The 16108-nt window shown below is 40.6% G+C and overlaps 1 protein-coding gene across 1 annotated transcript in view; it reads right to left on the bottom strand.

Annotated features, from left to right (window-relative positions):
- Nucleotides 1–4934: 4934 nt before the first annotated feature.
- LOC103508920 (adenylate cyclase type 2-like) overlaps nucleotides 4935–16108 on the bottom strand; it is a 38133-nt gene continuing 26959 nt past the window's right edge. Inside the window, exons 5-13 of the mRNA XM_026823391.1 lie at nucleotides 12038–12183; nucleotides 10293–10542; nucleotides 9587–9733; nucleotides 8984–9088; nucleotides 8151–8354; nucleotides 6845–7000; nucleotides 5978–6083; nucleotides 5668–5792; nucleotides 4935–5160 (exon numbers count right to left, since the gene is read on the bottom strand). Coding sequence (XP_026679192.1) covers nucleotides 5032–5160; nucleotides 5668–5792; nucleotides 5978–6083; nucleotides 6845–7000; nucleotides 8151–8354; nucleotides 8984–9088; nucleotides 9587–9733; nucleotides 10293–10542; nucleotides 12038–12183 — 1368 coding nt within the window. The 3' untranslated portion in view covers nucleotides 4935–5031. The remainder of the gene's footprint in view (nucleotides 5161–5667; nucleotides 5793–5977; nucleotides 6084–6844; nucleotides 7001–8150; nucleotides 8355–8983; nucleotides 9089–9586; nucleotides 9734–10292; nucleotides 10543–12037; nucleotides 12184–16108) is intronic.

A 16108-nucleotide genomic window follows, 5' to 3' on the forward strand; every position in this document is an offset into this window, starting at 1 on the left:
CCCTCTTTTTCTTCTTCTTCAACTTTTTCTTGTTCTTCTGTAGTTTCCAAGTCCCTTGCAAACCTGTCTTTTGTTTCTCTGACTTTGGCCAAAATGTTGATCCAACAGGGTGTTTGAAAAAAAAAAAATCTACAGTGATGTCCGTAGTATGTCCAATGGTGGACGTCGAACCTGGGACCTTTTGCATGGCAAGAAAGCACGGTACCACTGGACTAACCTTGCAACTTTTGGGCATTTTTCGACTTTAAATTAAATTTGTGTTGAGTATAAAATTTGGTTCCCGATTAATGAACTACGCCAATATTCCTGACTTGATTCGAACTCGAACCACCAACCTTGAGATTCCAAGTCCGCCTTACTAACCACTATAGGAGGTTCCTCAACTTTACGACCACCCTGTATTACACCCGGAAGGTAAAAACAGAGTGGGAGGTAGACAAGACGTTACAGTTTGGAGGAGAAAGCAAATACGTTAAGCGGAAATAGGGGAGGAGGCGAAGGAGAAGGAAGAGAGGGGAGGATTCATTTTAGTCTCTTTTTCTTCCTCTTCCAATCTTTATGTTTCACCCACTTTCTCTATTTCTCTCTCCCTCTCTCTTTCTATTATTCTTTCCCTCCTCATCTCCCTTTACGATTCTCTCTTTCTTTCTCTCCATCTCTCTCTCTCTCTCTCTCTCTATTATTCTTTCCCTCCTCATCTCCCTTTACGATTCTCTCTTTCTTTCTCTCTCTCTCTCTCTTTCATATTGTCCAGTGCTGCCCCCTAGTTAGGTTTTGTTTTATTATTAAAACAACAACATGATTATGTCCCAGCCTGGAGGCTTTTAGTTCTTCACTACAAACAATACCTACCTTGTTGTTATTTTTTGTCCTTTTCTTCTTCTTCTTCTTCTTCTTCTTCTTCTTCTTCTTCTTCTTCTTCTTCTTCTCCTCCTTCTTTTCCCTCTTTTTCTTCTTCTTCAACTTTTTCTTGTTCTTCTGTAGTTTCTCCAAGTCCCTTGCAAACCTGTCTTTCGTTTCTCTGACTTTGGCCAAACTGTTGATCCAACAGGGTGTTTGAAAAAAAAAATCTACAGTGATGTCCGTAGTATGTCCAATGGTGGACGTCGAACCTGGGACCTTCTGCATGGCAAGAAAGCACGGTACCACTGGACTAACCTTGCAACTTTTGGGCATTTTTCGACTTTAAATTAAATTTGTGTTGAGTATAAAATTTGGTTCCCGATTAATGAACTACGCCAATATTCCTGACTTGATTCGAACTCGAACCACCAACCTTGAGATTCCAGTCCGCCTTACTAACCACTATAGGAGGTTCTTCAACTTTACGACCACCCTGTATTACACCCGGAAGGTAAAAACAGAGTGGGAGCTAGACAAGACGTTACAGTTTGGAGGAGAAAGCAAATACGTTAAGCGGAAATAGGGGAGGAGGCGAAGGAGAAGGAAGAGAGGGGAGGAGGAAGAGAAAGGAGGACGAAGAGAAAAGAGGAGAGGAAAGTAGAGATTAGAAAGAGAGAGAGGCAGAGGCTAAGTGGACAAATACAAAGGTTTACACGAAAGCTACAAAATAAGGTCTAAACAAGCTGGGCCCGTCCCTCCGGGATTTTTTTAGCCCGTAGTTTATTCGATCGTGGTTAAAGAATACCTATGTACCTACCTAATTGTAGGTATAACTCGTTGTTAAATCATAATTATTGTCTTCTTCTGTACTTTTAGTAGACGTCCACAGCGGAGCCCCAACCCTTGACCCTAGCCTAGTCCCGACCCAGGAGAAACTAAACAAACCATGCTAATGACTAGAAGCGTCCTCAACGGAGCCTTGACCATAGTACTGACCCTCTCAGAAAATGGAGAAAATTGAGCTAAGCCAGCCTAATTGAAAACTTAATTGAATTTCGGAAACTCTATAGAGAGTTCAGAGGCGTTAGGTCGGCATATAAATTGCATTCCTAACAGAGAGATAGGTAGTCCAAGTTTCTCACTGTAGAAGCAATAGGTAGGTACCTACAGATGAAGATCATACAAGTTTCTGACTGTACAGGCAAAAATAAAACACGTTATTCTGATGTTTTGCTTCAAAGTTAACAAATTGCCAGCCTAGTTAGCTTAGTTGGTAGTGCGTCTGCCTTGTAAGCGCTAGGCCGCGGGTTCGATGGGCGAATTTCATCCTGATGGGATAATGTTCGTTCTCGGAACGGCTGGCTTACTCCTATCCTGTCTTCCTTCTCTCTTCGATTTCGGGAACGATAAGACCATAGCAGTTAAGTTCCCTCTGTCAAACCTCGAAAAAAAAAATGACCCCATGGCACAAAAGACGTACTTGCGTAGGCTTGTTACGAAAAGACGAAACAAAAGACCTACATAACGGCGTAAAAGGCCAAGGTAAGTTCTCTCTCTCTCTCTCTCTCTCTCTCTCTCTCTCTCTCTCTCTTTCTCCTTCTATCTCTTTTTGTTTCTCCTTCACTTACAACTTCTTTTCTCTTTCATACCCTGAAGACAATCTCCCTATCTCTCTCTTTCTTTCTCCCTCTCTCTCTCCCCCTTTCTTCCTCTCTCTCTCTCTTTCTCTCTAAATTATAAATAAAAATCCTTGTTAAAAAAAGATTTTATATTTTTACTCTTTTTTTAAATTGTTACAAGAAAAAAAAAAATCCTTGTTAAAAAAAGATTTTATATTTTTACTCTTTTTTTAATTGTTACAAGAAAAAAAAAATGTAAGCAAATTACAAAGATGACTTTGTAAAGACAAAAGCCTACTTCACGCAGAGACTCTCTCTCTCTCTCTCTCTCTCTCTCTCTCTCTCTCTCTCTCTCTCTCTCTCTCTCTCTCTCTCTCTCACTCACTCTTTCATCCCCTTTATTTCATTTTTTTTCTTCTTTTTTATGTAAGACAATGGAGCAGTTGCAAATGGGTAAAAATTACAAATAAAATAAATGGTCAATTCTTATGTAAAAAGTTGGGAACAATTCAAATCCGAGGTCGAAACTCCGATAAAATAACTGTAAAAGGTCGAAAATTCAATTTTTATTTTCCGTTCTAATGAAAGAGTTCAAAGATGTGTGACGTCAGACTTTACGCAGTTGGTTTTTTCGTCCGCTAGGTAGCGCCAGTATGCAAGCACGCTTGCGGAGGAGCAGAAAGAAATGCGCAGAAACGTATGCGCACAAACACATTAATGTGTTGCCTGCGAGGGAGCTTTGCTCGGGACATTTGATGTGACGTCATCGTGTACGGGAGCGTATGCCGTGACGTCAAAGTTCACGATTTACCAGTATTTTTTCATCTCGGAATCTAGAAGTCGTAGGAGAAAAAGAAAAATTCCGTTGGTCCTCATTTTTCCTGCTCTATAACTTTGAAATATCACCCAAGTAAGCGAAACTGATCTATTCAGTGTTGTATTTTGAACTTCTAAAAATAAAAAACAGTCAGTGGTGAAAACTAAATGAGAGCCTGTGAAATAGTTGACGGTTGAATGTACTGTGACTGGAGTGTGAGCTGAACGGATAGCAGTAATCTGGTTTAACAAGGCAATGTCCACCTCCATGGTGAAGTTTGTATCACTTTGTCGATAGTCTCGTAGGTCCTTTTCTACAGTCATTTCAAAATTTTGAGAGTCTATAGTCAATTTCGACAGTCATTTCGAAATTTTGAGAGTCTAGTCAATTTCGACAGTCATTTCAGAATTTTGACAGTCTCTTTGGTTTGTTTCGACAGTAATCTCAGCATTTTAAGAGTAGTCAATTTCGACAGTCATTTCAGAACTTTGACAGTCTATATTTATGGGAAAAGGACCTCGAGAATGGAAAAAAGGCCAGTGAACGGAAAAAGGGCCTCCAAAGAGCTTTTTTAAAACTAATATTCGAACTTGGAAGATGGAGCAGGGGTTCCCTAGTGTGATGTTTTCTGGAGATGTTTCTTTTTTTATGAAAAATAAAGTCCCTTTCCTTTTCCTGTGAAATAGTTGACAGTTGAATGTACTGTGACTGGACACTGGAGTGTGAGCTGAACGGATAGCAGTAATCTGGTTTAACAAGGCAATCTCCACCTCCATGGTGAAGTTTGTATCACTTTGTCGATAGTTTCGTTGGTCCATTTCGACAGTCATTTCGAAATTTTGAGAGTCTAGAATTTCGACAGTCATTTCAAAATTTTGAGAGTCTATAGTCAATTTCGACAGTCATTTCAAAATTTTGAGAGTCTATAGTCAATTTCGACAGTCATTTCGAAATTTTGAGAGTCTAGTCAATTTCGACAGCCATTTCAGAATTTTGACAGTCTCTTCGGTTTGTTTCGACAGTAATCTCAGCATTTGGATCGTCTGACGGGTCAATTTAAATGGACTCGTAGGGCATTTTGACAAAATAATGAGATAAAATACATTACTTCCCTTCAAGGAGAGTAATGATACCAAGCCGTGGGGAAACAGAACAAAATTGGGTAAAATAATACCAAGACATTGTGTGGATTATGTGGGCTCCAGGAAACACGGGAAAATTAGGTATACTGGTATAGTAAGCACAAGACCTTCATTGCCCCAGAAGCTCAGAGGTTGCCAAATTTCATCAAAATCGGAAAAACCGTTCCAGAGTTATCCCCGAACACACAGAAAGACAAAATAAATGAAAAGTAAAACTTGGAACTCATTTCGTTCGCTTGCCAATCTAATGGGGTCAGCCTTGGTAGGTAGTGCATCTGCCTTGTAAGCGCTAGGCCGCCAGTTCGATTCCCACTCGGGGCGGATTTCAACCTGAACGGATCATGTTCATTCTCGAAACGGCTGGCTTTCTCCTATCCTGTCTTCGCTCTTCAATTTTGGGACGATAAGACCTTAGCAGTTACAGTTCCCTCTATCCAAACTCTTAAAATAAGGGGGGTATGCTCCTACTTACCCCTGGTTGGTCTTCCAAGCCAGGTCTCAGCCCGGCATTTCAAAATTTTGAGAGTCTAGTCAATTTCGACAGTCATTTCAGAACTTTGACAGTCTCTTTGACAGTAATCTCAGCATTTGGATGGTCTGACGGGTCAATTTAAATGGACTCGTAGGGCATTTTGACAAAATAGGTGGTCAGAGTTCCTTTGCCCTTGACGAAGATTTGGCCCCGACATTTGCAGTCGTATCCAGAGGCCATCAGGATCTTAGCTGTGTCCTCCGTTACCTGGCGATCAGAGAAGTAAAAATAAGATAGAATAGAATAGAATAGAATATACCTTGTTTATCCTGCTCGAATGAGACTAAAAAGTCCCTTTACCCCAGCAGTCTAAACAAGGTCTCGTTTATTTGATGGGTTTAATATTGTACAATGCTTAGTTATTACTATAGACCTTGCTTAATTTAAAAAAAAAAAAGGTGGGTAAAAAAAAAGATAGGTGGGTAATAAATATCTATAGGATTAATGATTAAATAAAATATAAATAAATTAGCCAGTGGCGATAGATAGCACGTTGAATGCTCCAGTCCCCAACGTCAAACAGCTGGTTAATAATCATGTAGTATTATAGTAATAATACGAATTATATTTATAAAGGAGCCAATTAGTAAATCTATCACCAGGATACGAACCTGTAACCTTCCGACTACACCGCAGCTGTCCATCCGGGAAGCTACATTGACCGTATTGCTCCATAAAGGAGCCAATTGGTAAATCTATCACCAGGATACGAACCTGTAACCTTCCGACTACACCGCAGCTGTCCATCCGGGAAGCTACATTGACCGTATTGCTCCAAATATCGTACTGGGGTTTCTGGGCCCCTATTACTCCTGCTATGACTGGACCGTGATTCAAACCTGTGAGGACACAAATTAGACAGCTCTGTTTTAAAATAGAGAAAAAAATCAAGTAGGTAGGTAGGTATAATAGTCATTTAAAATTTTCTCCAAGAATTGCCACATTGAGGTCTAGTATGGCTGTATATGTAGAACATAATACCTACATTACAGTCATACTGTAATGTGGGTATCTACAAACTGACCTCTCTGTTTTGGAACACTCCTATGAATTCTGAATGCTGGACGCCAGCTCTGACGTGGTAGAAAAATATTGGACGCAAGAGGGAGAATGGCCAAGTGGTAATGTTCCTTGACATTTGACAAGAACATAAGGTATGTGGATTTACAGAGTACAATAAATGGACTTCGCCTTTTGAAAATCTCCGTCACGCCACTAATAGACAGCAGACACTATTGTTGTTGTTGTTGTTGTTGTTGTTGTTGTTGTTGTAGCAGTGACGACAATTCAGCAGTCATCTCCAAATTCTAGACTCGTTGGTAGATTTAAGAACTCAGCCACTTTTAATGTGATCGCGCTATCATGCCAAAGGAGGGAAACGAGCTTCAGGAGAGAGGAAATTCCGAAAGGAAATCACGGCTATGGCCGATAGGACTGACGGAAAATGTTAGAGTTTTCTCTCTCTCTTTTTTTTTTTTTTTTTGCCCATAAGCTTCTTCAAATGGGAACTGTAGGAACTATACAATGGAGGTCTTATCGTCCCGAAATGAAAGAAGAAGGACAGGATAGGAGAAAGCCCGTGACCTAAAAGAGAGCCAAAGGCTGATGGTGGTGATGAGAAGATATATTGAATGGTTTGGGTTGTGGTTATGTACTGGGTTAGGCTAGGCTTGAATTGATTCTTTATTCACAGTCCTAGCAAGCTTAACCCGGTACATAACCAAAACTTTATGAAAAGACTTACCGAGAAAATGTCCGACACTGGTACTTTCCTTCATTTCAAAAATATAAATGGAAATCCACAAAGTTACAGAGTCCTCCATCAATATGTTGAAATATGTCTACATAATATGTATGTCTAACGAGCTCAGTGCCCTGGGAGCAGACTTACCGAGAAAATGTCCGACACTCCCAGAGACATATTGATGTCCATTTCCGAAGTCCGATTCCGATAGAACAGTACCGTGCTTACGTTAGAACTGTGAGTAAACGTTTCGTTGAGTGCTTGCCACAACACTTCCACGTCTTGCAACTCCTGAACGTCCACCTGTAAGTGAGGAAACAGAGTCTTCTTTTTCCTCTCCTTTTCCCGTGTTCAGACGGGGTCGGCGTTTGTCGTCAGTCTCTCAATCAGCGCTAAGGGTGATTGCTTTCCGCTGACATTTGGTTTTGGTCACAATATTTCATGGGTGAATGTCCTTTGCACTCAACCTTTGCGGTTTCGTTAGCAAAGGGAATTTCAGGCTTGCATCCCCCCCTTTTAAAGTCCACAGCAGGCCAAGATGGTCTACTCCCTGTTTAAAGTCCTCCAGCCAGAATAAGCTGGTATCCCCCCCTTTTAAAGTCCACAGCCAGACCAAGATGGTCTACTCCCTGTTTAAAGTCCTCCTGACAGACTAAGCTGGTATCCCCCCCTTTTTAGCAAAGGGAATTTCAGGCTTGCATCCCCCCCCTTTTTAAAGTCCACAGCCAGACCAAGATGGTCTACTCCCTGTTTAAAGTCCTCCAGACAGACTAAGCTGGTCTACTCCCTGTTTAAAGTCCTCCAGACAGACTAAGCTGGTATCCCCCCCCCTTTTTAAAGTCCACAGCCAGACCAAGATGGTCTACTCCCTGTTTAAAGTCCTCCAGACAGACTAAGCTGGTATCCTTCCTTTTTTAGTCCCCCAGCCACACTATTGAATCCAGCCGTTAGTAAGAACCTATTGGGACTCTCCTCTTCTCCTTCTCTCAGGTCAAGCGGGGAAAAAGAGGCTCCTAGGTTGGCTTTTTAAAGTCCACAGCCAGACCAAGATGGTCTACTCCCTGTTTAAAGTCCTCCAGACAGACTAAGCTGGTATCCCCCCCCTTTTAAAGTCCACAGCCAGACCAAGATGGTCTACTCCCTGTTTAAAGTCCTCCTGACAGACTAAGCTGGTATCCCCCCCCCTTTTTAAAGTCCACAGCCAGACCAAGATGGTCTACTCCCTGTTTAAAGTCCTCCAGACAGACTAAGCTGGTATCCCCCCCCCTTTTTAAACCCACCCACACTATTGAATCCAGCCGTTAGTAAGAACCTATTGGGGCTCTCCTCTTCTCCTTCTCTCAGGTCAAGCGGAGAAAAAGAGGCTCCTGAATTGGCAGTCTAAATGACACATTTGTAATAATAGTAACTTATCACAGTAACACAAGATTTACCAAAGTAACACAGGACTTACCAAAGTAACATAAGAGCATACCGCCACAATCACAACCGTAGTAACAAAAATGCCTATCCTCAGATAGTAGTTGCCGGATACCACCGAATTAAACTCTCCACCGCTGGCGGAGCCGTTGGCATCGGATGTGATGTAGTCGGTATCGCTTTCCGATAAACCGGTTCGGGAGGGGATCCAGAGAATCAGATGAAATACATTACTTCCCTTCAAGGAGAGTAATGATACCAAGCCTTGGGGAAACACAACACAATTGGGTAAAATAATACCAAGACATTGTGTGGATTATGTGGGCTCCGGGAAACACGGGAAAATTAGGTATAGTAAGCACAAGACCTTCATTGCCCCAGAAGCTCAGAGGTTGCCAAATTTCATCAAAATCGGAAAAAAATAATACGAAGACATTGTGTGGATTATGTGGGCTCTAGGAAACACGGGAAAATTAGGTATAGTAAGCACAAGACCTTCATTGCCCCAGAAGCTCAGAGGTTGCCAAATTTCATCAAAATCGGAAAAACCGTTCAAGAGTTATCCCCGAACACACAGAAAGACAAAACAAATGAAAAGTAAAACTTGGAACTCATTTCGTTCGCTTGCCAATCTAATGGGGTCAGCCTAGTTAGCTTGGTAGGTAGTGCATCTGCCTTGTAAGCGCTAGGCCGCCGGTTCGATTCCCGCCCGGGGCGGATTTCAACCTGAACGGATCATGTTCACTCTCAAAACGGCTGGCTTTCTCCTATCCTGTCTTCGCTCTTCAATTTCGGGACGATGAGACCTTAGCAGTACAGTTCCCTCTATCCAAACTCTTAAAATAAGGGGGGTATGCTCCTACTTACCCCTGGTTGGTCTTCCAAGCCAGGTCTCAGCCCGGAAGCCAGCATGTAGGTACTCCCGATGGTCTTGATTTTCTCTATTGAGCTGAACTTTGGTTTCAGAAGGAGCTGTAACAGAAAAATAGATGGATATTGGAGAAGGTAGAGGTAGAACCACACGGCCCTCACGTGACGTGAGCTCATATGGCGTACAAAGGTAGAAACAAAAGGTAAAGTTTTCAACAACTCTGGCCTCAAAAACTCTTGGGTCAAAATTGAATAGGTTCCTTCTACATTAACCCTCGACTTCTTTGTCCGAAGTCCCAAGTTACAGCCATTAGAATACTTGAGTCTCCAAGTCGGGTTTTTTTTTTTTTTTTTTTTTTTTTTTTTTTTTTTTTTTTTTTTTTTTTTTTTTGAGTCGGCCAAAGTTTCTAAGCTCAGAAGTCACATATGGTACAACAGAGAGTCTTATCACAACTTTTGTGGGTATGATCAGGCCCCTTGTACATTGGAAGCGTGGTGGCGCTACTAAAAATGTCCTCACAATGATCCCAATCAGCTTGAGGCCTCAATACACTAATAGTAACACACTAATGTCACCATTGGTCGCTACTCAATTTTTACCTTATCAAAATCACAGATAATTTCATTGAGAAGTCTCAGACACTCCAGGCCCTGCTTATTCACATCATTTTCATCGTAGAACTCCTTGTAGTTCGGAATGGAAGCGAACATGACGCCTATGCAGTTGTACCTCTCGTGATAAAGATCCTGGAAGGAAATAACACAAGTGAAAGAATTATTGAAATGAGATAGAGAGGAGAAGAAGAAAGGATAATCAAGGCTTTAACAGAGTCCTTCTCAAAAATGTAATTCGCTTTAAATTCTCCCACACCGGACCAATGGTCCGATGGGGCGGCCAATTCGGTCCGCCTTACCGAATTTTAGACTATACACTAGTCTGGTGGACCAAATTTTGGTCCGGAGAATGGTCCGGTGCTGTCAGGCCCGTCTAAAGTTTTTTTTCCAGAGGGTAACGTGCTTATGATGCTCGCGCAATAATTGCTTCTTTGGATGGCCAGAGAAATCTCCAGAGCCACTTACTGACGCGACTTACTTGTGTAACTCTACTGCTGCTACTGCTATGCAGGAAGGACCAAATGACCAATGGTCCGATGGGGCGGCAAATTTGGTCCGCCTTACCGAATTTTAGACTACACACTAGTCTGGTGGACCAAATATTGGTCCGGAGAATGGTCCGGTGCCGTCCGGCCCGTCCTTCTTTGGATGGCCAGAGAAATCTCCAGAGCCACTTACTGACGCGACTTACTTGTGTAACTCTACTGCTGCTACTGCTATGCAGGAAATGCTGCGCCACATGAGCAGGCAGTATGTTCTCCAGCAGAATCTTATTGATGCCTCGCATAGTTTCGACATCATCCTGCTCTACTTTGAGTTTGGCCTGCCAGAGGAAGTCGGTCCGGGCGGTAAACTCCATTTGGCGGTCCAGAATATGGAAGAGAATGATGAGGATCAGGATTGGGAACCAGGTGGTCAGCTGGTAGGGGAGGTCGTCATATCTGAAGAAGAGAGAGAGTTAAAATAGGTTAAAATCAAAGTTCCGCTGTTGGATGCCCAACTGCCCCCATTTTTTAGGGACGCGAGAACCGAATATCCGAATGCTCCCATTACTGTTTGTAGGTAGATTTTACTATGTACCATGATTTTACCATGTGTAAAGTGTGAGCGAGTTATAATAAAAGTACTACTTTTTTCAGTGAACTACTCAGTCAGTAAGTAAAACTTCTAGGTAGAAAGATAGGGACGCGAGAACCGAATATCCGATTGTTCCCATTACTGTTTGCAGGTAGATTTTACTATGTACCATGATTTCACTATGTGTAAAGTGTGAGCGAGGTATAATAAAAGTACTACTTTTTTCAGTGAACTACTCAGTCAGTAAGTAAAACTTCTAGGTAGAAAGAGGAGGAGGAGGAGGAGGAGGAGGAGAAGAAGAATGAGGAGGAGAACAAGAAAGAAAAGTAAAAGATCGGGTAGAATTTTGAATAGACATAAAACGCCTTCAAATAAAGAAAAAGTAGAAAAGCACAACTTGAATGAAATGCAATCTTTGAGAAATGCTCCGGAGGAGGACAAGAATTTTGATCGGGCAGAATTTTGAATAGACATAAAACGCCTTCAAATAAAGAAAAAGTAGAAAAGCACAACTTGAATGAAATGCAATCTTTGAGAAATGCTCAATGTGTTGCATACCCAGTACAGAACAAAAGTTTTGAAGGGGCATTTTACAAATTGAAGAACTTGTTACTCGTTGAGGCAAAAGCTAAAGATTTGAAGAACTTTATTTCAGTTTATTACAAAGTTTTTCAGATGTCAATTATAAGGGAGGCTGCAAAAATGTAATTTGGTGAACCAGGAACTTACCTATAGGGGAAGAACAGATTCTGTACACTGTACACCACAAAGTGAAGGAGGACCACGCACACCATGGAGACTAATTTGACCAGGAACCCGACTCGGAGGAAGATGAATACGATGGCCACTGTGAGAATCGAACTCTCCATGTAGGTCTGGAAAAAGAAATACCTCGTTTACTTATACAGCTAACAACATCGATTTTTGGGTAACTGTTGGCCTTACATTATAAGGTGCGTTATACCGTAGGACCACAAGTTTTGAAGGGGCATTTTACGAATTGAAGAACTTGTTACTCGTTGAGGCAAAAGCTAAAGATTTGAAGAACTTTATTTCAGTTTATTACAAAGTTTTTCAGATGTCAATCTCTAATGGCCGAACACCGAGAACTAAACACAAAATTGTTAAACTGATTCCATTCTTCGATGATTTTAAAGTTAAATCATTGTTTAACAAAGAAAAGCGCCGAGTCATATACATACATATAACGAAATGTATTTTGTTTACATATTTAAATTATTACTTTAATTACTACTTTCCGTGTCCGGATTTAATTTATTTAAATAAATGAAATTTAAATTATCGAGGACAATATAAGGGAGGCTGCAAAAAAGGTAATTTGATGAACCAGGAACTTACCTATAGGGGAAGAACAGATTCTGTACGCTGTACACCACAAAGTGAAGGAGGACCACGCACACCATGGAGACTAATTTAACCAGGAATCCGACTCGGAGGAAGATGAATACGATGGCCACAGTGAGAATCGAACTCTCCATGTAGGTCTGGAAAAGAAATCAAGTCAAACCTCGATAGATAATATATGGACAGAATTAAGCAAAAAAGAAATGTCCATAAGGGAATTGCCTTGTGGATTGTTCTTTTCTGCTTAATGTTGTCCATAATTATGTAATTGGGAAAACAATTAGCGACATTTCACTCAGAGGCCCCTTTTTCAGGCCATTTAAAATACACTGCGTCCCGTGGCAGCCAATAACTGAGAGCCCCTAATCTGTATCTCTCATTATGTTGATATTGCCCATACCGAAGTGCAAGCAAAAACAGAAACAATATACAACGATCTACAAAAACAGAAAGGCAACACATTGTTGCCCAGCAATATTGTTGTCAGGGCTGTTAAAAGGGTCTTTTGTTTCTCTCTCAAGTAAAAATTTTCCCCTGCGTCATGCCGAGTCCATTTTACCATGAAATAAAAATGAGTGTTTCACCTCCGTTTTTATTTCGTAGCAATGAAACAAGTGGTACATTAGACACTTGGGGTCTGACTCGTAGCGTACCCATTACCCATCCCGTAGTACATAATATGTTTCTCATGAGATAGGCTACATTTTGGGGCCGTCATTTTAGTCACCCCTGAGATATCTACCTGTGAGGGTAGAGGAGCTAAATAGAGGGACGGAAGATAAAGTAAGGGTAGACGGACTAAATAAAGGGAAAGGGAAACAGAATGAGTACAGTAGCTATAGGACTTGTAGGAAGTAATGTACGCGACAGTCTTTGAAGTAGGAACCTATTTTTTATCTCTGTTGACATTTTTCTTAATTAAAAAGCACCGAGTGTTTAGTTTACGTTGCTAGTTTTGCAAACAAAAGCTCGGATGCTAATCTGTTCCTAACTAAGCTTTTACCTAATAAAAAGGGGATTAGAAAAAAGCTTGTTTGAATATTTTTATTAGATGTAAAAATGAGAAATTAGAGATTAGAGATGAACAAGTAGGGAGGGGGGAGGTTGTGGACTACGCAGTTTTTATATTTTTAGTTTCTACCTAGTTAGTTTAAATTAGATAACTCTTCTTTTTTTTTACATTTACCTAGGTAGGTGAATTTTACCTGACTCTTCTTTGCCTTTCCTGTGTACAGACGTGGTTGGCGTTTTTCTCAATCAGCCCTAACTAGGGTGATTGCTTTGGGCTGACATTTGGTTTTGGCTACAAATTTCACGAGTGGATGCCCTTCGCACTCAACCTTTGCTATTTCTTTAGCAAGGGAAATCCAAGCTGGTATGTAGGTATACTCCCTGTTTAAGGTCCCCCTGCCAGACTTCCTGGTCCTTATTCTGTCCCGAAATTTTCCGGGACCAAACGATTTAAAAGGATACCATTTTTCTCTTTCCGAGACATGGTCACTGACCAGACCAGAACTACCTGATGTCATTTATCATGGGACTTTACAGTACAGTGCACGATGGAGTGGAAATGACGCGAAAAAGAAAAAAAAAGCATCTGGGGCTGAACATCACATCACTTCCCATTACCCAATTTACAACGGAGTTTGTAAAAATAACTTGGGAAAACGGTGGAATGGAAAATTGGGATTTTTTTTTTTTTTTTTTTTTTTTTTAGACGTCTACACTTATTACCTACCAACCATAGTTCAGGATTCACTTTCTAAACAGTGATTTAATAGATTTACGAGGTAATCGCAAATGGTCTATTAACAGGCACAACTGATTCATAGCGTAACAAAAAGTAAAAAATAAAAAATGTCGTCTGTCATTTACGTAAACGGAAACCCTATTTTTCTCGAGGGAAGGTCAGGAGCAGCCCCGATGACCAATCTGACCAACCGAGCAGAATTAATTCAATAAAAACAGAGAGGTGGAAAAAAACAGTTAGTTTTAATCTGTTACATGAAGCACACTGGACAGTTTACTGTAAATCTGTTACTAATACCCGTATTGTCGAGGGGTTTTTCTCGCCAGCAGCTTTCGAAAGCATCAAATGGCCGGGTCAATAGATAGGTTCAAGTTCAAAGGATATAAATGGTCATGTCCGGGGGTATGTGTGGTCGAGCTTTGAAGCAAAAGAGCTTTCGAAATGTTTTTGTTTGTTTATATTTATTTATCCGTTTGTTTGTGTATTTATTAAAGGTATTTACACTATTTTACACATAGTCTGTAGACCTACCTGGTGTGAACATCACACGACTTTCCTTAGCCCATTGGATGATGCTTATTTGGGTGTTCTTCAACCGTAACTTTTACAATATCTCTACGATTTAGTCAGTACAGCTGAAAACCGCCGAAAAGCGGCCGAAAACTGTCAGAATGAGGTCGAAAAGAACTCATTTTATCCGATAAAACTCACCTCGGTAGCTGTAATATCTGAATCACTGTCACTATCACAAGCAATCCCACAGTTAGTGACACATAGAACCTGTATTGGGGATCTGGAAAGTGCCGGAACCCCAGCTCATGGGCTCCGTCCTTAAACCACAGGAATACCGGGTTGAGGTCATCCGTGTTGTTACTGTTCCTGAAAGTATTATTTGCAGATTTGTTAGGACAGACACTCACTATCAGGTAGACCTGACAGGTACACCTGATCAGGTCTACCTCTTTACAAATGCCCTGAAAAGGAGTTTGCATTAAAATACCTATAGATCATTTCTTCATCTATAAAATCAACTTTGATCAATTTTTGGTCAAATTGTAGAAATGAACAAATCGTTACCTATTTTCTATTGACCATAGCACAAAGAAAATGATAGAGAACTTAAAAGCTGATGAAGCATTCAATAAATTAAACTTAAAAAAAAAAAAAAATATTTAATGGTCAGCTCCCATGGCGTAGTGAACACTGCGCTCGCCTTGCACGCGGGAGACCCGGGTTCGATTCCCGGCGGGGTCAAGAAATTTGTATCATGCAAATGATTGATTCCGTGAACATAGAAGAAATGGAAATTGATCGAACGAAGTGAAAAGACAGACTTATAAGAGTTATAAGAAATGAGTCACCCATTCTGGGATAATATTCGGGATAATTATTATTCCAGAATGATAGATTGTAGATTCTGTAACTTTGTGAAGGTCCATCTTGACTAGGTAGGTTGAAATGAATATTATTCCAGAAGAGGAAGAAAGAAAGAAAGAGAGAGAGTATGTGTAGTCTGTGTTGAAGGGAAAGAGTGAAGGAAAGAGAGAGAGAGAGAAATGAGTGCCCATGTTATGAATTTTGTAAAGTAGGAAAGAATAGGGGGGTGAAGAAGGAAAACAGAAGGAGAGAGGGAGAGAGAAACATGTCTGACAGAGTAAGAGACTCGTCAATATCATTAGTCCTACTCTCTCTCTCTCTCCCTCTCTCTCTCTCCACATTCCAGATTCTTGTACTTCCTTCTCTCTCTCCCTCCTTCTGTTTCTCTTTCTCCATTTTCCTGCCTTTCTATTTTAGGGAGGGGGGAATTATTGTCTACTCCTATAACAATAAAACATACAAGAAAGAAGGAGAGAAGAGGAGGGAGAGAGACAGAGGGATGCAGGTAGGTACACATTTCTCTCTTTTTATAGAGAGAAAAAAAAAAACACTTTGATTGAAGAGAAAGGAAGTGAGAAAGCGAGAGAGAGAGAGAGAGAGAGAGAGAGAGAGAGAGAGGGAGAGAGAGAGATAGGGAGAGAGAGAGCATTTTAATCTATCAAACTCTCGTATTAGATTGATGTAATTATTTTTCCCTTGGAGCTTTTGAGGTAGGTTAGGGCCAAAGGTTGACATGAAAATATATTAATAGCTCATTCCTAAAGGGGATTAGGGGATTTAGCTAAAACTTTCAATTAATATTAATATTATTATTTCATTAATGAGCTAGAATCATGAGCGTTATTCTCTTGTTTTATTATGAATATTATGTCATATTTTGTGTTCTGAGCTTGAATTAATAATAAATATGAAAGTTTCTTTTACAAAAAAAAAAAAAT

The sequence above is a fragment of the Diaphorina citri genome, unplaced genomic scaffold, assembly GCF_000475195.1.
Source record: "Diaphorina citri unplaced genomic scaffold, Diaci psyllid genome assembly version 1.1 scaffold447, whole genome shotgun sequence".
Classification (NCBI taxonomy): Eukaryota; Metazoa; Arthropoda; class Insecta; order Hemiptera; family Psyllidae; genus Diaphorina; species Diaphorina citri.